At 38.7% G+C, this 22463-nt stretch overlaps 1 protein-coding gene and 1 pseudogene across 1 annotated transcript; one reads left to right on the top strand and one right to left on the bottom strand.

Annotated features, from left to right (window-relative positions):
- The first annotated feature begins 1242 nt into the window (after positions 1-1242).
- On the top strand, positions 1243-2185 carry LOC137262072 (uncharacterized; annotated as a pseudogene).
- Positions 2186-2721: 536 nt separating this feature from the next.
- On the bottom strand, positions 2722-22034 carry LOC137261708 (glucoside xylosyltransferase 1-like). Its single transcript, XM_067799489.1, has 8 exons — positions 21893-22034; positions 18748-19200; positions 17285-17450; positions 14817-14951; positions 12135-12327; positions 8043-8192; positions 6561-6733; positions 2722-5630 (listed from the first exon to the last, which is right to left on the bottom strand). The coding sequence occupies exons 2-8, from the start codon at positions 19152-19154 to the stop codon at positions 5430-5432; spliced, it is 1425 nt and encodes a 474-aa protein (XP_067655590.1). The 5' UTR covers positions 19155-19200; positions 21893-22034; the 3' UTR covers positions 2722-5429.
- Positions 22035-22463: the final 429 nt, after the last annotated feature.

Consider the following 22463-nt stretch of genomic DNA (forward strand, 5'->3'; position numbering starts at 1 on the left):
TGAAGTCCCCTCTGCTCTGCTCACACAACTTCAGTTAAATCTTCCGACCACTATTTATTTTAACTATCACATTTATCAACTTATATATTGTTCCACAAAGCACAACCACATAGGCAGTCTTGTTTTGGAGTTCCGTACTGTACATATATTGGTGAAATTGTTGCTTTTCGATGAATAAACAACGGGAAATGAAATAGAAATTTTGTGATTGAAGAGAAGATGATTCCTCACAAATGTGCAAAATTTGACTTGGATCTTGGAAATTATTAATAAAATTAATAAAAACAATTATTTATGCTAAACTAAATTAACACGTAAGTTTTTAAAAAATTACAAGTATACGAATATAACTGGCACGGATCGGTCGCTCTAGGCCTTTTGAAATAGCAGTCATGAGGCAGAACGATTCACCTTTGTTTCGACAATCGAATTGTTTATATCTTTTGTGTAAATGTATCTGGATCGCTAATTATATTCTCACATATCGACGACTGGGTTTTACCGAAAACAACATGTGTTTTACGAAAATATATGTAACAACGTTGGGTAACTCTATGAACATTGTTACAGCATACATGCTGGCGGGCCGGCACTGTCGGCTTGCTGACTGTAGCCACTGACGGACCGATGACATCATGTGATCAGGGTGGTCGCGACTCGCCAGCCAGTATCTTTCGTTTCCTTTTATCCAGTTGGTATTGGCTAACCTAAAACAACCAGTTCAAAAAGAATACCATATCCAACTCTTAGATCATCATATCCTGACATGAGTAATGTCTGCACTAAACTGCTGATTCCCATTCTCAGACTCAGGGCTCCTGTTTGGGTGAACAGTCCAGGGCCTAGATTTTCGAAGCTCTCTTAGCGCTAAGATAAGTTGATCTTAATGTATGACACTAACGACAATCTTAGCGCTAAGAGAGCTTAAAAAATCGGGACGACTGCACTTTACCGGGCGCACTTTTTCAGATTTTTTTCCGCGCTGCAGGGGATCGAACGCCTACAGCCAGCCTTGCGAGAATCCTGTTGAGGGCTAATTAGTCTAATTAGCGGACACGGTACCTCTGGACCACGGGGGCATCAAAGACTCGTTTCACGGATCATGAGCAGCCTAGCTCCGCGCATGCAGTGTTTTGATTTACTGCGCATGCGCGGAGCTAGGCTCCACCTCCCCATTCATCAATCTTGAGAAGCCACTCCTCGCTATTGTCAATCAGAATTGATGTCCAATGCAATGAAGCTATGGTATATGACGACGTTTATCGTCTGACCTTTGATCCGTCGGTGCTTATCGACTGGCTGACTGCCCGCGGGTTTATTGGTGACTTTGCGGGAGCCTGTCCCCGTTGTGGCAGCGGTCAGCTGACGAAGAAAAAAGACTCAAGTTATGGAAGAGATGGCTTGGTATGGCGGCGTCGGGTGAAAACATGCGGACAGAAGGTGTCCATCCGTGAGGGCAGCTGGTTTGCTGGATCTCACTTGACGCTACCCCAGCTGATGAAACACCTATATTACTGGGTATACAAGACTCCATCGAACGTGATTCAGAGGGAGTTGAAGATCGGATCCTGTCATTCTCTAGTCGACTGGAACATACCGTGAGGTATGCATGACAGTTATCGAGACTGACAGCGAGAAGATCGGCGGACCCGGCACCACCGTTGAGATCGACGAATCCAAGTTTGGCAAAAGAAAATACGGGAAATACAATCGTGGGAAGAGGGTGGAAGGCGTCTGGGTGCTTGGAGGGATAGAACGCGAAAGTAGACATGTGTTCCTCACAACGCTCACGGACCAGAGTGCCGACACGCTCTTACCAGCCATTGAGAAGCATGTCGAAAAGGGGACCACTATCATCACAGATTGCTGGAAAGGGTACAGCAAACTCTCGAAGATTGGCTATGTCCACTTGACTGTCAATCACAGTGAGAACTTTAAAGATCCGGAAACAGGGGCCCACACGAACACAATTGAATCGACATGGAGGGCCGTGAAGAATCGTGGTTTGCCCACTTCGGGAACTCAGAAGTCGCTCTATGATTCATATTTTGTTGAGTACATCTTCCGCAAGAAGAACCTTTCGGGCGCAGCAGACAAGTACCTGGCATTTTTGGAGGCTATGAAGCGTGTATATGCTCCCAACCTTGATCGAGTTAAGGAGAAAGTCCAGAAACCGAACGAGTAGGAAAAACCAGCGTTGCTTGTTGAAATCCAGAACTGTATGAATGCGGAAGAGATGTCTATCCGAGAGGCACTTTAAATTCCAACTCCCAACTCCGGCCGGGCGTGTTTTGGCCCCAGAAAGTCAGCACCCAAAACACGTCTGCAGTTTTCCCTAAGGGAAAGCCAAGCTGCACTGATGAGTCCTGGTGGGACGAAACGTGTTCGGATTTTTTTGGATTTACTCTGAAAAAGGTAAGAGTCGAAGCTAAGGGTCCCTAACAATAACCCTAAAAACCCTAACCCTAAGATCGAGGAGGGTGTGTGTGTGTGTCCCTAACCCTAAGTTCGAGGAGGGGGGGGGGTTCCCTAACCCTAAGATCGAGGAGGGGTGCGCTATAGCAGGGCGCTAATGTAGAGTTCCCGGCGCATCGCGTTACAACGCGATGCGCGAGAAAATCCAATTAGCTAGCGTGCTGCGCCCGGTAAACTGCATTCTAGGCAAAAAATCTAGGTCCTGGTCAATAAAAAAATGGAGTTGACAAAAAAACGAATGCAGTAATGAATGGTTTATTTCTGAAAATGAATCTCCATATAATCATGAAACATATTCATCATATTCATGCAACACATTTATTGACGAATGTACACACATGACCTCGGTTTGCATTTCCTTTCCTTACAGAAATGTTGCCTGCAAATAACTTCTGTCTATCACTGAATGTGAAAACTGATTTTTTTCCAAAACCTATTAGCAAAAAGGAGAACAGAACAAACTTAATGCACAATATTTACCTGCAGATCATGATATGGAAAAGAATATACTTCATCTCTCTGAAGAGACTGGGATAAAACTTTCAAATACAAAGAAGTCATTTTCTGTCTGTTGGTGAAATAAGACTCACCTGAAAAGCAAGGCAAAGTATTCTCAATGGCACGCTTGAATTTCAGAGAGGACGATATGGCACATTTGAGAACAGAAGCATGTCGAGCATGAATTGACTGATAACAGAAGCTATAGGGGTTACACCACTATGCTCGAATACATATGATACACAAGACAAATAATCATGACTCTTATAAAACTTGTTTCACTGACAGTGTGAGTCTCTTCTTCAGGTCATCACTTCACCTGAAGAAGAGACTAGGAACTCTTTCGAAACGTTGTGACCTTGTATAATAAAGAAGTTGAACCATAAAGCATATTTAGTTAGTTTACTGAATGTAAGTTTGTACTTATGATGTTTGTCCTGGGTGAATGTATGGCACAACGTTCATGAAGCAAAGATCATTAACTGGAAGACATTATATACAGGTTGAGTGATATAACTGGAACGTTGCATCCAACAACATTTACTAGCTCATTCCAACAGAAAATGGTTCCATATATACCGACAGAAAAATATAACGGATCACATGAAAGCACAAGTGTTCCCTTATTTTTTCCAGGTTTCTTCAGAAGCCTGTCCTTGTATGTGATCCTTTTTTTCCCAAAGTATTTTTCAAAATGAGGGAAGCCATATACTGATGTATAAGATGCCATATGTTGAAGTTTAAGATGCCATATATTCATATGAATGATGCCATATACAGTCAGTGAGATGACATGTCAAATGAGCGATGCCATTGATGGAGTTATATTGAGGAATGCTGCATAACAGTTTACTGAAAACAGTTTTCTTTGTATGGATCATTGACGTGAGTTACCAATATATACTGAACAGCAAAGTAAGTGAACCTGCCTTTTGTAAAGCTTTTAAATAGAAGACATAAACATAAACGCTTACTTTCATGAGATTTCATATTTCGAAATTTGCCTTTCTTTTGCTGTTCAATATACATGTCAGAGTTGGTTATTTTAAGAATGATGTAACACAGGGAGAATGATCTAAAAACCTGACAAAGTGAACGAACATGTTACAGATGGACACACATTCTTTGGCACATACATGTAAGCACTTTTGATGAGGTACCTGTGGTGCTAGGTGTTGGGAGAGGCGAGTGCACCTTCTCCACTTATCTCTGGATCGACCAGTGCCACAACCATGCTGAGACTATGATACTTTCAGAGGCTGGTATCACACATTCTTATCAACACTTATGACACAAAATCAGCAAACCCTATAATATTGGAATGTGTGGGTACAATATCTGAAAACAAATTTATTTTTACAGGACCCAAAATATAACTACACATAAAACCTCTCATAATTAAAGACAAGCACAACTGGTTTGACGCATGCCAGCACATCAATACATTGGACTGAGCAGACATTTAATCAGACACATAGCATTTGATATATGATTCAGACCAGCCAACAAAGTTATTCATCAAAATATCTATAAACATGGACATGAAACAGGATCTGCTCTCCCGAAGAAATATAATCTTGGACCTGAAAGAGGGTCTGTACAATGCACTGAAACAATTACCAGTGAATCTCAGGCCAACAATGCATTTAGGACCTTAACAAAAAGAACACAAAGACATCAATATGCCTGGCAATGTCAAAATACTCTTCATGAAATATGTCTACTAGTTATGACTATGCCAAATGTTTTGGTATGTGTATAGCAAAGTGCAAGGAGAGTATTGAAAGGTTTTAAAGTTCTGCTCCAAAAAAAAGCAATACCACCATATTAATTTGAAGCCCAACTTCTTCCCCAAGGAAACACAAAAATATTTTATTCAGAAATCAAAAACTACCAAAAGACACCAGTTCACTACCAGACCTATCTATGACCCAGTTTTCAAGAAATATTACAGAGTTATAAAGTTCTCTTCTAGAAAAGAGCACTACCACCAATTTCAGCAAAAAAAATTATTCAGTGTTCCCAAACTACCAAAAGGCATCAATACACCAACAGACCTATCTCTGGGCCAAGTCTGGTGAAGAAATAGTGAACCGTTAAGTTCTGCTCCGGAATGAGACAGGAACAATAAATCCCCCAAAATCTGCAAAAATAGCTCATGCAATAAGCAGGGTTACCTTTAAACAACGAAGCATGAAGAAAAAATACATTTCATAATTATCTTTTCATGTAGCATAAAGGCAACAAAATAAACGTTGGTCTATCCAAAATGTCAGAGCAGGAAAACCAATATTCCCAGTCCAACACAATATTGCATTTTGTTGTTTTCAAGTTACTATCGTATCCTCCCCAAAATATCATATTTATGAATTTCATGTTTGAAATTAAGTAGTGATTACACAATAAGTAGCAAGGATATCTGCATATGAAAATAAATACATTATGAATATTTTCTGTTATCTTGGAGGATGAGGTGGCTTGATATCTTTCATTTTTTCTCTTGCCTTTTTTTCTGCTTCTCTCATGTTACTACTATAAATCTGAATCTGTTTAGTGAAGATCTGTCTAAGTTGGCCACAGTTGCTCTTTGCAGCAGCCTCCAGGTTCCTCTCAACCTGCACCAGCAACTTGTACTGGATGTCGTCTCCAAGACGATGCTGCAACAAGGAGTAAGTGAGTGAGTTTACAGCTAGCATCAAGGTTGTTAGTCTGCCTGTGGACAAAGATGTTTATGGTGATGTCAGTACTGCTCCCGTGCAGTAAATAATCCCTGTGCACACACACAGTGATGTGAGTGAGTGAGTGAGTGAGTGAGTGAGTCTTGATGTCTTGGATGTCTCGTAGTTTAGAGAAACTTAAGCAGAAGCCCACAATAACAAAGTGTGTAACAAAAAAATACACCCACACTTAACCAGAGATAAACATGACTTTATGCCAACCACATGGGAAAAAAAAACTTGCTTGCAATAATATAAAATATATATATCCAAGTACTTATTTACTATAATATAATAATATACTTATAATAGCTATTACCAATAAATCAATACAGTATTATACACGAGGATGCATACAGAATACAGCATGGCTTAAAGCCGTGAGTAGCCACATGAGATTAACAAGAAACAGATAATTAACCTGCCAGGCCATGCAAATACACAAAACACTTCTCTTCAAATAAAAGGTAAGATGAGAAAAATGCAAACTGTTTCTGAAGAAACTATCAAAAAGAAAAAACAACAACAAAGAAACACAACAGACACATTACATCACAAATTTAATTCCAACAGAGATTGCATGGCGTGTCAGGATGGTGACAAGCAGTAATGTGAGGATATGTGACATCAGCACTTTTCAGGTCACACGGGCACAGTGCGATGGCAATATGGCAGCTTGCTTAGTTGAAACAACTTCTCTCCGATGTTTTCATCACACAACTACATCTTGTCAAGAGGAAGCAATATATGCATTAAGGAGTAATGCAGGAGAAAGAAACCAAAACTGGATCCATGGAAGCTAAAAGTTATTTCTGAAATTTGTCATAACTTAAAACCTAATACAGAGAAATTAGTGATCTAAACACCTACCTCTTTAAAGGCATCATATGTTGCTTTGAACGCTGGCTGTTTCTCATTCATGAAAGCTCTCCGGTTGCCATGCAAGATGTAGGCACCATTGGTTTCAGCGGGTCGACACACACTCATATACATGCAGTGGTCTGGCCGGTAGTTCCAGTCACATCCAAACACATACAGCTGCTCTGGAAACAAATACATTACATGTCAATTGAGACATTACGACACTTTCATATCTCATAGTTTATAGAAGAGCTGAACAAGTTTGAAATGAACATAGTAATCGACGGGGCAGCATAGTCTTACCAGTATATCACGATATGCTTTCAAACAATACATAGTGTAATACTTGAATTTTTACTTTACTAAGAAAGCGTAATTTGGCATTACACTTTCTTAGTCAAGTAAAAATTCTTGTACTTTTTTGAGTTGAGCATGTAATAGCCAGCAAACAAAGTCACCTGCCAAACCTGCTCAGCAACTTTTTGTACTGGCAATTGGGTGGCTGAATCGAGGGTGGGGGTTCAAATCCCAGGTGGGACTCAACTCAAAAAAGTACTAGAATTTGCACTTTACCAATTATAGCGTAATCTCAAATATAAGTCCTTGCATGAACAGCTGCACATGAGATCCAATGATATCATTCCTTCACTGTAAACCAGTGAGATTGCCACTGACAGTAACAAGTTGTGTCCGATTATGTGACGTGATGTCTCTCCATACCAATATGATTTCGACATTGGACATGTAAATCTTGATTTGTCAGTGAACAAAACACCATCCCAATATTGTCTCATGTACCACAGATGCACAGATGTTTGTAACTAGGCAAGCTATGCCTGTCAGTCACTTGGGAGCAAAAGTGGATGTATTATAGGATGTTGGGCCAGATTTTGTACTCAAGCAGTCGGTTTCGTATAGTCCAAGAACTGATTGCATGTAAGCCATGTATGGTGAGAGCAGTCACACTGAGAGTTTGGAATCAGTTCCTTACATGGGTCAGCTGAATGTGGTTTCTTGCAGACGTGATGTCACATGTGGATGGCTGGTCTGTGACAAATCTCTCATGTTCCCATAATGTTGAAAATGTCTCCACAGAGAGGAGATCATGTTTCTGTGGATACCATAATGTCTGGCCACTTCATTTTGTGCCACTCCAGTCAGCAGCACAGTCACAGCACGGAGCCACTGATTGTCTGCTGTGGCATAACGTACATGCAGCTTAGGTTGAAATGAACATGTTTTCCACAGCATTCAGAGGCTAGGAAATACATCAACCATTCTTCAAATTTCAAGATCAAGTGTGCAAACTTTAGTCTTCAGGCGTAAAAATGCATGCAGAAGGGGAGCAAAAACAATGTGCAGAAAGAGTACATGCCACGTGCAATACGTGACATACAGGTTTATGTTTTAAGTTTTACCAGAAGTATTTTGAGGTTTGCGCAGTTACTTTTTTCTGCTTGTATATATCTGACTGTGATACTAAATACATACCGGGAAAGTCATGAAAGTAGATGTTGATGAGGTCTTGATCACCAAAAGTTATTTTGAGTTTATATTCTTTGTAATACTCTATCATGGACGGCAGCCACACAGACTCTCGCAGCCGGGTCAGGTTCATCAACATCACACCAGAGTTAACTCCTGAAATATGAAGATGTCAATGAATAAACTAATATATCTGTGATGTTCAGATTCCACAGCTGTTTCAGTTCTGATCAATCATCATAACAACAGTTAATCTTCTTACCGCAGCGTGAGATGTATAGGAGAAAACACACCTCTCAGGTTTCGGTAGACAATGTAAAACCGGAGGGAGGAGTAATCACCTGGGGTGGATGATGGGTAATTACAATGTAGATGATCATTTAATGAGGCTACATAACAATAACTGAAGCGTGCGTAAAAACAATTTAATGACAGTAACTATAAGTAGATAATTTAACCCCTCCACCTTCGTTGGTCCGGTGGCCGTGCAGTAGAGCGTCTGCCTACAGATGAGAGAATTGTGGTTCCAATCCCACTTTGGAAAACCTTTGTATTGAGAGTTTAATCGTTTCGATATTTTTCAATTGATTTCAAACACTCATGTATCATTTGAACATCATAAAGAGTTAGGAAAAGTAAACCCTGGGAAGTGGTCTTACTAACGAAATGTAAAACCTGTCCCTCCAAAACAAAAACCTCAAATGCGGTTATTCTGGGAAAACAAGACATGACCTAGATGTAGTGAGAAGCACACTTTAGGTTTATGTGTCCTCCAGAATACCTATGATATGTAAAAACCTAAGTGTGTGTTGGTTCAACACTTTACTGTATTTCACATGCTTTATTTTAACATTTTGGCTAAATGTTAGACAGTGATCAAAATTAATGCACAACCCAAAATCAATGGCTTAGTGTTGACCATCGTTTTGGTCAAAGTCTAGGCCTTCTGGGCGGAATCACCAACACAGGTTTAAAATGACTTATTCTAAACCAGAGATGCCAACTTCAAAGTTTTGCAAATACTAGTTTCAACGTTCAAAATTAGTTGTTAACTAAATAATCAAAATCATGATGAATTCTGAGAAAAATTAATCAAGAGTGAAGATTTTATTTCACATATGTCCTACAGCAGAATTTCCAATTATCAGATTTAATTCACATTTCTTCTTGTCGTCTCTTTTTGACTTCATCCATAAAACTCTTTACTTTTTGTCACGTGCACCTTAAGCTATGGCTTCACATTTTGGTATCATTAGATGGGAAAGGACCTCAACACTAAAATTTGGCCTGAATTCAGTGCGATTCTTTCTGACTACACTGAAGACTCTTTCACTCTCACTGTTTCAATGTGGTGTTGTCAGTATACATTTCATGACTGCACTAAGATTCTTGTACTTAGGTTTGCCCTCCTCATTTTGTGTCTGTTCTATCTGAACATCAATTCTGTCAGCAGTGGTAATTTCATCACCAAACTTGAAATCTTCTGAATTCTAATTCCAGGATATCTGAGCAAGACACAGATGTGAAAACCTGCTAGCAAAATACATCAGTGAATCAAAAGATGCAGTTTTTCTCAATGTGATGTTTGCAACTTGAGCATGAAGAAGCATGTCATAAGACAATGGGAATTTCTTCATGTACCGGCAGGCAGAGCTGTAAAATCCCCTTACACTCCTGAAAAAGGCATCTTGTTCATGCTGTTTCATCTTGTGAGACCTCGTCTGTTCTTGAAGATACTGCCTGGCCTCCGAGCCTATAACAACTTTCTCTCTTTTCTTCTGATTCTTTCTTTCAGAAAAATCCATGTCAGTTAAACGCTTTGGAAATGATTAATCATATTTGGTTTCAAAAACCTGACGCATAATTCACTAAGCAATCCAATCAAGTTCCTTCTCAAAATATGAATACAATGAGCAAATCTTTTCAGGAATTTGTTCATACTGTCAAACACAAGCACTGCACTTTTCAAAAAGAAACAGTACAACTTTGTTTATGGGCTTTCAAACCCTACAACAATCCTTTCAAGTCTGGTTGGTGCACTCTCTTGGATATTGCTTTCTGTTACATATTTATGTGAAGATGACTTGAATGTCTACTGTTTATCTTTGTTCCCTGTTGTAGACTTTGATGTCTCCTGCTCATGGTTGGTGCCTGTTTCTGCAGATTCTGTAACTTTGTCAACTGTGCCAACATGTTCCTGTGATGTCTGGTATGTGGTCTTCACTTTCTTTGCCTTTGGGATTTGTTGATGAAAAAACTTATGAACTGGCTTCCACTGATCAAGAAGTCTCTGGATACACTGACCAAGTGAGAGCCATCAGTACTGACGTGCTTTAAGCTTTTATGTGGTTTAGTGCCAAACACACACTGCACATAGTGCAGCTCTTGTCAAGATAAAAGTGTATGTCAATGAGAAAATCATCCACAGAAAATGAAAGCTTTTTTCCAGCTGCTTTTGCCGTTAAATTAATCAGGTGACATGAGCATCCCTGAATGAAAATATTACTGTGTTTACCCTTCACAAAAGCTGCAACACCTCCGTGTATGCCTGTCATCACTGATGTGTTATCAAAGGAGTTATTCAAGTTACTGCTTCTTTCAAATTCATGGTCCATGGTATTGTAGATATTCTCACCTGTACAGTCACCCTGACAACTTGGGCCGTTAAAATATCTCACAAGAACTGGATCTAATACTGATTTCTCCTCTTGTCGTTACTACCGTCAAGGAACAAGGTCTTGATCTCAAGTGAGGAGAAACAGTATCAGATGAATCATTTGCCAAAGTTTTAACAATCTCTGTGGTCTCTGTTCAGCCTCAGGAATATTCTTTCACAACTTTTGAATCAGGAAACATATTTCTCATCAATGGCCCAATTTTATTTGTTGTTGATATGGGAAGATTGTTGTCCACAAGAAAATTGGTAAACAAAATCTCTGCATTTGTTACATCATCCTGATGCATTTCCTCTTTCTTGCTCACAAAATATGAATTCATACATCTTAGATTGCAGTTTTGCGTAAGTCTTGTTCTTCTCAGACATATGCTTTCTGCAGTCGTCCATTCCCCCATGAGCGACTGAAAAATCCACATTGCAAAGAAATGGATGGAAATCGTCACTTCAAGACTTTTGTGAACTGCTGAATGTTTCAGAATAACTCTCAAAAACATTTGTGTATTTAATCTCACTCTTCTGGGTGCGCTTGGTCCACTCATGATTGAAATTTACTTGAAATGTTCAAGCTGCAGTGCAGGTCATGCGTTTTGACAGTTTCGTAGTACTGTATTGTCTGCATCCAGTTTATTTCTACAAGTTGTAAAGCCAGTGAAACACCTACACCAGTTTCATATAATGAAACAGAAGGAATGATGAAACTGAATCCAGTTAAATCAGCAAGCCATAAAAGCCAATGAAACATTAAAACCGGTCCATATAAACCAACGGATGAAACGGTCACATGGTTAAATCATTTCTGCTGGAACTAAATGTGTCAAATCGCACAGGTATTGAAATCAGCTTAAAATTATGTATGCTACTTGCAATCATTCCAGTCTAAATATGTCATTAAAATTGATGAATGGAAGGGACGTGAAATCCAGTCCAAATATGTCATTAAAATTGATGAATGGAAGGGACATGACATCCAAAAATGTCTTTCATTGTCAAAAATATATGTTTTTGTTTATATATCCGAATTTTAATGAATTTTCTTCAGATTTCGTAGGATTTCTATTGTATTGGCGTAGTTTGAAATTAAAATTTGTAGCAACAACAATGAAATCATAGAGGTTGGCATCTCTGCTAAACCCATGAAGATCCGAATTAGAACTGATCTTCAGTAAGCTGTACTTGTAAAAGAATTTGGTGGTCATGTTCACAATTGTGTAGATCGATTCTCATGTTGGACTGCCTGTTAAAGAGTCTCAGTTCTTTACAGACCGCCACCATGTAGCTGGATTATTGCTGAATGTGGCGTAAACTAAACTCACTCACTAATACAAAGCTGTTTCTGTGTTGTCTGATGTACGTGCAACACAATACTGGGCAACAACTGTTACTAGAAAAGAACGAACATAATAAGTGAGTGAAGCATGTACCTAGTTTCCCGTAGAAAGGGTGTCTGGCAAAACGGTTGTACCACCCTGCGGCCGCATCCTCATGTTCAGGTGCCAGGCCAACCAGCTGAGTGGAGTTGAAGAGCTGAAAGAAGCTCCAGATACCCTCCAGTGGGCTGAGAAACAAGATGTCTGTGTCTACATAGATCAAGGCATCTACATTGGTCAGCAGCGTCTGAAACACAACATCTTACAAGGTCAAATACAGTTCATCCAGCTGTCACTATTACGCTGCTGTGGCCTTAGGATGAAATGTTAATGTGCAGGCTAAATATCTCTCCAACTTATTCAACCTTCTATCGCCAAACATGTTAAATCTTCACATAATCCATTTGTGGAGCAACTGCCATGGTTTTCGAAATCTCAGAGTACCTGCCCTTGCCAGTTTTAATGGGTTGCTTTCATGGTCTAATGTAGTGACAGGAGTAGAAGTTACAAACAAGCAACTTTGTTTGGTTGTAAACATCAACATGTCTCTTTTGTTATGATGGAGTTTGCAAGAAATCCAATTTTGTACAACTGGCACACCAAACTAAGCCCTAAAGAGTCATTTTGATGGAAACCATCATTTTGATTCCATTAAAACTGATGAAGGCTTAGGTTTATATGTATTATGAGCTACCTCCCTTCCCCAAATGTTTGACATATTCGATAAATGTTATTGTACATGCAAAGCAACCAATTTATGATTGCAAGAACCACGGAGTGCATCCTGAGTACTTGTTGGGTAACTGAAAAGCATGCTCTGGAGAGAGAGCATGGCCACTTATAGTGAGTGAGTGAGTGAGTGAGGGAGTGTGGTTTTACACTGCTTTTAGAAACATTCCAGTAATATCAAGGTGGGGGGGAGACCAGATATGGGCTTAACACATTGTACCCATGTGGAGAATTGAAGCAGGGTCATCAGCATGACAAGAGTATGCTTTAGCCACTACGCAAAACCACTGATCGGCACATATAAATCAACTGTGTTTTGTATACTCCTCAGGGTGAGGAGTGCTTCAAGAAAAGAGCGTTGAGTGAATTAAAATTTATAGGCACATTGGCAATATTCCAGCCATACTGTGACTAAGACAGGCAGTATCTTAACAATAGTGAATATGAGAGTATAAAATCTGCCAATTAAAGGCCTACAAAACAGCTAAAAGTGCTATCCGTTTCCAATTTGGTATGAGGCTTTATAATTCTTCCACCATTGAGGATTTTAATTGTCATCATTTATAACTCGATAATAAGAAAGCTGTCTGTAGCAAGTCACAACAACACCTCACATGTCAAGGGTGTTGAGCTAATTACCGGAACAGCAACCCGGTCATGCAAATAGGCAGGTCACATGACAATATTATTATTATAATATTATTATGACAATAAAATTCCTCAATGGTAGAAGAATTATAAAGTTTCATACCAAATTGGAAATGGACAGCACTTATAGGTTTAAAGTAAAGTTACCAAACACTGTCCTGAAATATTTTCTGCTAGACTATACCCTCTCAGGGATTTAAGAAGAACCTTGTGTAGTTCTTGAGTGAAACTTACTGTGTAAGTGTGCCAGAAAGGGAGAAGTGAAAAGTTTATAAAAACCACTGTGATTTATTACGAGTTGACTTCAGATCTTGCTGTTTTCAATGAAATATTTCGGTGAATGTATTGATTCTTTCACAATGACAGATTGAAACTAGTCTGTAGGACGCATTTCTTCAAAACGTATAATGGCCTCCTGTAAATACTTGTATTAACTGAAGCACCTCTAAAAGAACCACACTGTGTGCTGTTGCAAGATTTTGTATGACAAGAAAGTATTGATGTGTCCAAATGCAAAAGTATTGTTCACAATTGTTGAGTGTAATCAAGTTACACATATGCTCTTTTGTGATATCATCTGAATATTGACAATAAATATTTTGTGCTGATGCTAGCTGGACTAAGAGAGACAGTTATACTTGACAAAAAGAAACTATATTACCATGTCGACAAAAAGCTTCCAAATGAAACATATGCATCTTTCTGAGATGCCAAACCCCACCTGTCACAACAAATTTGAACGAACAAATCATCTGATGGTTACTTTAAATCCTACTTGATAAGATAATAGACTATGTCCAAAAATCTTCCAAAATATAAATGCCAAAAATAGCAAAATAGCAAAAAGCACCACTTCAAGATCTGTTTGATATGATATATCTGTTTGATGTATCTGCCAAGTTTTGGAAATGAAGCCAATTCCTTTTTTAGAGACTGAGTCGAAATCATTTCCAGGGAAAAGAAATAATAAAGTGTACATGACAAAAATTGCAAATAGCAAAAGGCACCACTTCAGGAGCTGTTCGGTATATCTGTCAAGTGTTGATGAAAGATACTGAATGGTTATTGAGAACCAAGGGTTCAAAGATTTTCTAAACGGCCACTTGCAACAGGACCAGTCACTTAAGAATTTAACTTGTCCTGACTAATTTTCCATTTGTCCAGATTTTAATGACATAATGATGACATTATGAAAGAGTTTAGTTGTGGTTTGAAATTGCACAGGGAAATTATCTAAAATCCAATGGACAAGTAAAATACTATTATATGATCATCTGAAATGAAAACTGACTTGCTCTGTGCGTCGGTCGATGAGATTTTTTAATCCCTGATGAATACAAATAAGCATGAACAACTTACTGGTAGAAAGAGTCTCTGCGAGGCACAGGGCTTGAAGAGCTGCTTCCAGTCATCAGACTTGCCTCCAGAAGGGAAACTGATGTCATAGATGAAATAGTCTACCTTGGTCAGGAATTCAGCCGGCCAAAAGTCCAGCTGTACAAAACAAACAAGTATTACAAAATCTATGGAAGAAACACTGATTCTAAATTCAGCATGGTTTCCTAAATGACATCAAGGGTGGTACACTTATTTAAGGCATCTCAAATAGTTATGCATCCCCAAGGCATGCCAGAAATTTACATGACAAGTTCGTCACACAGATTCACTGTTGTTTATGTTCATTCATGAGTTTTTAAGTGATAAGCATCTTTGTAATGACTAAAATTATCAGTGATCCTGCACAGTCTCTATTAGTGCTGAAGTGATCAATCAAAAAAAGCTGATTGACCTCACTTGCATCAGAGGTAATTGATAGAGACAAATCAATATCCATAATAAATGAAATGTTAACTTAAATTTTAGAAAAAATATTTCTTGAATCTTATTGACATGTTTGTTATATCTAGACAGCAAACAACTGATGCAGTTGTGAAACTGTGGCTTGAGAAACTGCAATAACAAAAAATGAACATAATTGGGTCCCTCTCTCGATCGTCTTGTTCATAGTATCTTCAGTCTGCTGAATTATTTTTAGTTTAAGGCACTGAAGAGACGGTGGATGATTTCAAACAGTTGTACATAATTAAACAGGGGACATACTATGAGTGATACCCAGCACCAATTTCCATGGCATCGGGGGTTTCTGAAGGCATAATGATTCTGAATGCGCCATAGTTTGGTGGCGTGTGGTCCTGTGCATATACCTCAGGTCACAGTCAGGTGAAGTTAAGCAACGATGGGCATGAACAGTGCTCAGGTAACCGGCAGCGTGACTCCTGAGAGTATTTAGGACTACAGCCCTGCCCACAACGAAGTACATGACACATGTGGTCTCACCTTAGGCAATTGAGTTTGTTCAAAATTGCCTCTGTTTAGACAGCAGAAAATGGGTACCCAGTGGGATAAGTCATGTGACTATAACCTTCTAGCACCTAACAAGCAGCTTGGGTTAATAATATGCCGCTTTGACTGTTAGTGCTATGAACATTCACCTCTTGAGTGGAGCATGGTGAAATATAAATGCACACATTGTAATTATAATTATAGTTTGAAACCAACATTAGAAACCAAGATGCTGACAGACCCTGAAATTCAGTACTATATAAGATTCAACCAATGACCAGTTTCTTACAGACATTACTCTGCTGCAGTCTAGATCTGATTCATTGCCAGTATCAGTCATGCTTACATTTTGAGTTCGATTTATAGATGTTCGACTTCTTTCAGGAAGCAAACAAGAACAGATACTGGAGGGGTTGTACCAGTACATCTTCCCAATAGAGCATGATGTGTACTGTGAGTGAGTGACTTCCATGTTACAAAGCTTTAACAATATCACAGTCGTGACACCAGAAATCTGCTTCATATTGTGCCCTTGTATAGAATTGAATGCGAGTGTTTGGTATAACAAGCAAACACTTTAACCACTATGCTACCCACTTTAACTATGGTAAAAATCATGGTATTTTATGGATGCTTCATTTGTGATCATGCTTACTTAGGTTGATAGCAGATGTTTGAATGCTTGTCTTCAAGCCACGGCTACAGGACAGTGGGTTGATTATTCACCTATTGTTCACTGACATATTTTCTGTTAGTCATGTTCTCACCTGGATACCAAGCTACCACATCGTCCATAATGTGTGTAGGCAATCATCATTAATATAATAAGTAGCATACTTTAGACTCAACTGTAGGCTCAATGTTAGAGTGTGTCTCTCGAGCGATATGACGGCATAATGAAAGCAGCTATTAAATAACCAAGTCCAGTGATTGATATCATGAGCTACTTTCCCTGCTGTTGGGTTACATTGTGACACTATCCAATCCATTCTGTCATCTATTATAAACAGCATATGCCGCCATGGACCTTTTCTAACCAATAGGTCTCCATCAACCCATGCTTGCCACGTCCTTCACCATCCTGACCCGTGAAGATCCCGTGGTAGAGTAGGCCTTCAGCAGCCCATGCTTGCCATAAAAGGCGACTATGCTTGTTGTAAGAGGCAACTAACGGGATCAAGTGGTCAGGCTCACTAACTTGGTTGACACATGTCACCAGTTCCAATATGCAATGATCAATGCTCATGCTGTTGACTCAGTTATCCACAGATTGCCACCGAGTAGCTCAAATACTGCTGAGTGTGGCGTAAAATTGAACTCACTCACTCACTTTCTAATGGTATTTTGTTTCCTTGTAATCAATTGCTTTGTTTCTAGATTCAAATTTCAGGATAGTGAAACATATTAGGGGCTTGTGACTCTGAGGCCTAGCAAACCAGATTGGGTTCCAAATTTGGAAACTATTTCACACACTTGTAACATACCTGATCTCTAAAGCCTTTCTGAAGTTCTGTTTCAGCAAATATGTGGAACACCAGGTGCTTGTTTGTGAATAACACAGCTGATTTGAAGAGGATGAGAGATTCAGGTGTCCGATCACCACAGGCCACAATGGACAGGTGGATTGAATCCTTTGGGGGAGCCTGGATGCTGAAATAACAATGTTAATGATGATTACTGTCTTTATTCTCATAAAGGATGGATTCAAACAGCTAAGCCAAAAGCACAACTGAAACTGTCTTGTTCTGAATTTCTTTCATTAAAATGTATTTCTCTAAATCAGAAGTTATTAGTGCTGCTTTTGGCATACAACATGTTACAATAAATCAAGATACTAAAATTTTTGAAACGACTATTATATTGCCAAAGTATTGTGCTCTGAAGCTGAAATGATAAGAATCCTGACATAAGGTACTTAAAGATCAAAATATATACAATTTAAAGTACTTTGTCAAATTCCGCCAATGTTATTTACTGTTCATTAGGAAACGAGATAATTAAGTTTACACACAGACTTTGTGAATGTTAATAACATGTAAAAACTATATCTGAGGCTGTTTCTGAATTTCCGTAAAACATTTACTTATAAGGGAAAAATAGGTAAGAACATTTTTTAGAATCGTGAAACAGCTTTAAGTCTTTTCTCCTGACAGATAGCGCGATTCAGCAATATTCAGAGTTTGATAACAATGTATAGTGGCCCATTTCCAGGATCGTATGTAATGTAATGGATCGATGCATTGATGTGTATTGATTCACTGCATTGCCAGCCCATGGATCGATGCATTGATGTGTATTGATTCACTGCATTGCCGGCCCATGGATCGATGCATTGATGTGTATTGATTCACTGCATTGCCGGCCCATGGATCGATGCATTGATGTGTATTGATTCACTGCATTGCTGGCCCATGGATCGATGCATTGATGTGTATTGATTCACTGCATTGCTGGCCCATGGATCGATGCATTAATGTGTTTTGATGAATCGTTGTACCACTGACTAGATGTTACGTTTCTCAGCCATGTCATCTAAGAAAGGTGACATCTGGCTGTCTGAAGACCCATTGGGTCAACTTAAGATATAGATGATATCAGGATTTATAAAGGCCTGATAAGCACTGGCATTCAGTTCCCTGAGCAAATGTAAGTGGGATTAGAACTATGAATTTCCTTATTCTACTTACCCAGGAATGTTAGGATTTTGATAAAGGCAGTTAATACTTCATGAACTCAAAAGAAAAATAGTATCTAAAATGCATAATGAAACTGCATCTGAATGTGAATGAAGCCAATAATACCTGCCAGACAATCCAAATTGAAATGAAAAAAAATACTGGTAGTATTTTTTCCTATATGTCCTGCTAGGGTGTTTTTGCTTGGATCCAAATGTAATTCATGGTACGTAAATCACGGGTGAAATACCAAATCAACATGTAACACTTACCTTGAATAAACTGGCTTTAAACCTTTGGTATTGCCACTTTTTTTTTCATTCACAACATTGTCCTTGGAATGGCTCTGGTCTCCAATGGATTTCTCAGAATGATGATGTGTATCCGACTTTGGAATGTTTTCTGGCTCTTTCAAAGATTTAGACCCTTTATTTGATGTTGCCTGTTTCTCATCCACTTTCTCTACAGTCTCTTTCTTTATCCTAGCGTCATCTTGTTTCATTTCCTCTACAAGGCTGTCTTTGACCTCACCTTGACCTTGAATTTGAAGGTCAGGGTCGGTGTGCTGTACGTACACAATGATGACAGCTACAGCTATCACAACCGTTACTCCCAACTTGAAAATCATTTTTCGACGCATCAAGCATGGTATGACTGGCAGCACACTGTAGTATCTCATCTAAAATAGCCTGTAGAGATTATCTTTATAAATGCCTGGGATTTACCTGAAATAAAAGAAATGTTTCACAGTCCAAATTCTATCATGAGGATGTTTATTGTTTATATTAATAACAGATAAAGACTGCATCTTGTTTGGGATTGGAATCTGTAGCTAGTTAGATACAGTATTTGCATCACCAAAATTTGCCAGTTGGCCATCAAGGCCTGATGGTGCCTGCAGGCTTTAAAATCTACAGGCCCTGAATCAATCTGCAGGCCCTGAATCAATCTGCAGGCCCTGAATCAAATCTGCAGGCCCAATTTGTTAAGTCAAAACAAAATAGACTACAATGTTCATGGTTTCACCCTGTTTCTACAAAATCAATAAGCAAAGCCTATAGTGCAAAGAGATGTTTTTACTTTTGAAGACTGGTGCTTGTATTCCACTGAAATAGCAGGAAGTGAAACTGTACATTGTTATAAAGTTGACAGACTGTGCATGATTCCTGAACGTTAAAAAATGAAAATATATATGGGAAAAGTTGAAAAAAGACACAAGATAATTAACTGAAGGCAACAAGGACCTGTAAATATTTGAAACATATGACCCAACACAATACCAAAAGGCACTGGGCCTCCGGGCTGGCAATTATTTTGAACACTGGTTAGAGAGTAAGTGGATATGGCTTTACACCTCTTTTAGTAATATCCCAGTAGGACACCAAAAATGGGCTTCCAATACTGTACCCATGTGGGAGATCGCACTCACATCTATGGGGTAATGAGCAGATGTTTTTAACCACTGGCAGACCCCACTGCCCCAGTATCAAAAGAAGTAGAAGGTACACAGAAGTCTCAATTGGTGTCACTCTGGACCACAACAAGAAGCTGATTGAGACACTTCCAAACTACACAGTAAGTAAATGTGTAGGTGAGTGAACTGAAGAGTGCCTGTTAATGGTATTGTAGCTTATTTCACACATTCTTCATGAATATCTACATGAAATAATTTTGGATATTTGGAACAGGTGTTGTGTAACCAGTTAAAAGTTATCCAATGAGTGTTGTGCTACCAAATTAGGTTATTCAAAAATAGTGACGTCATAAAGCTGAACTTTCTGTTGCCACCTTGATATTTTAGTGTATAACTCCATTCAAGGTGTTTTTTACCAAAAATATAAAAAAACAAAACATTAGGTTTATGGATAATTAAAAGACAATTTTGGTGACTGTGTTTTTTAGTGTTGATTTTCATCAGTAAAGTAAACGTGACATAGTTTTGTTCCTTTCGTTTTGTTTACACCCTGAATCTTTTGCTTGATTTGCGATAAATGGATGATACATTGTGAGTTGTAAATATGGAAAATATTCCAAAGCATAGTTTTAAATCTTTTTACTGATTGAAAATATGAATAAATTAAAACATTTAAAAGTGCTGCAATATACCCATGAATCTTGTTATCTCTATTTATCACAGCATGTCAGCTTAATGTTGAGACCAGAGAAGATCCGGGATAGAATAGGGCTTCAGCAACACATGCTTGTCTATGCTTGTCATAGGTGGTCAGGATCGCCGACTTAGTTGACATGTCATCATTCCCAACTGAACAGATTAATGCTTGTGCTGTTGATCACTGAATTGTCTGGTGCAGACTTGATTACTTAGTGACTGGCACCATATAGCTGGAACACTGCTGAGTGTGGCACAAAACTAAACTCACTCACTCTGTTAATGTGGGGGGGGGGGAAACCTGAAGTGATGGTTGTAATACCTTGAGCATGGGTATCATGCAGAACATCCCAAATATGTAATCTAGAGGTAATAAGCTTTAAAATCCACAATCACAGGTGCCTGGAATGCCCAAGGTATGAATTTTGAACACCGTCTGTGCCATATCAGTCAAACTGTGTTCACCTGGGATACAGTGGAGTCATGCTTCTCAAGACCCCTGATATACCAGATGATATTAACAGAAAACAAACCACATGCTAGTACTTCATTAAATGCTTCCGTTATCTGTGAATTTGCTTTTCTGGACACTAAATTTCAATCAGCAACAGTGTTAAAATACATACAACTGTGTGCCACTACAAGACTGTATCCTTGCTTGATGATGTGTATTTTGCCACTCATTACCTCTGTTCAGCATCAATAGGAATGTTAACATAATCTTGATATTACACATACGGTTTATAACAGGTATTCTAACTGAGGATTAACAAACTAAAACTAATGGTTATTATAAACAAAAATTAATATCTATGATAACTGATCTTTATCAGTGCCCAGGACAATCAGTATTATCACGCACTGATGCATTTGTACGATTACACATAGTTTCAAAACTCGTTTAAAATGGAAAAAGTTCCACCGTACCCCCCTCTTTTTACATAGTAAATGTGCTCCTTCCCTAGTGTAATACCCCAACACTTACATAAGTTCATTTATTGTTGATTTTATTGTTTTATACCTGTTTCAGTTTACTGAATGTATACCCAGGGTATGGTATGCATGAAGTACATAGATACATGAATATCCAATGCATGTATGTGAAGCGAACATTTTCCCTTGGAAACACGTCAGTCTTCAGCCAGATAATCTAACAAAAACCACACAAACCAATTCAATAATACACTTAGTTTTTCATTGATGGATGTGCCCCTATTTCGCTGGTACTGACATTACTGTCATGGATAGTCAAGCAAAGTATCGTGCTTGTAATCATACTTAAAGAAATACAGAAAAAATCAACATACCGCCATGTCGATTTTCCATCTCCATTGTACGAATACCAAAGATGTCGTCTGCCTGTGACCAGCTCCGGGACGGAGACAGATGTGTTTTCACAGATGACACCCAAGATTCGCGGATTGACACAGGAAGTTTACTTTTGTTGTACGTGCAGAAGAAGAGTTATGCCCCTTGATCCGACGCGCACCTGTTTTATGGTCATTTTATGCACGCGTCTCTTAGTTTTCGGGTCAAGAATGCTGACACGTATAATGAGAACAAAAGGTAAAATTACATTGGTAATGATAGCTGTCTATGACTAGTTACTTTTGTAAGTACAAACCGCAAAACGCTTTATTAAGAACAATTTGTGTTATTAAATAAATGCTGATATGAATGACAGTTACGTCCCTTTCAATGTGGGATGTCGTCTGCTACAAGTTTACAAGAATTCCCAGCTGGGGAATACCGTTCTGGAACAAGAGTGAAACTTCTGACCGTATTCGACTTAAATAAAATATGATTACTGTGGTGGTACCATTCGACCAATTAACGTCCCATCTTTCTTTGTGCTCTTTCATACATTACGAATATAGA

Source organism: Haliotis asinina, chromosome 14 (genome assembly GCF_037392515.1).
Source record: "Haliotis asinina isolate JCU_RB_2024 chromosome 14, JCU_Hal_asi_v2, whole genome shotgun sequence".
Classification (NCBI taxonomy): Eukaryota; Metazoa; Mollusca; class Gastropoda; order Lepetellida; family Haliotidae; genus Haliotis; species Haliotis asinina.

Excerpts from the sequence above, each read along its gene's own strand:
- LOC137261708 (XM_067799489.1), bottom strand. The coding sequence starts at position 19,154 with ATGAGATACTACAGTGTGCTGCCAGTCATACCATGCTTGATGCGTCGA. Across the intron at positions 6,734-8,042 it reads CTACTTTCATGACTTTCCCG|AGCAGCTGTATGTGTTTGGA; the intron begins GTATGTATTTAG and ends ATTTGTTTCCAG. Across the intron at positions 5,631-6,560 it reads CATATGATGCCTTTAAAGAG|CATCGTCTTGGAGACGACAT; the intron begins GTAGGTGTTTAG and ends TCCTTGTTGCAG.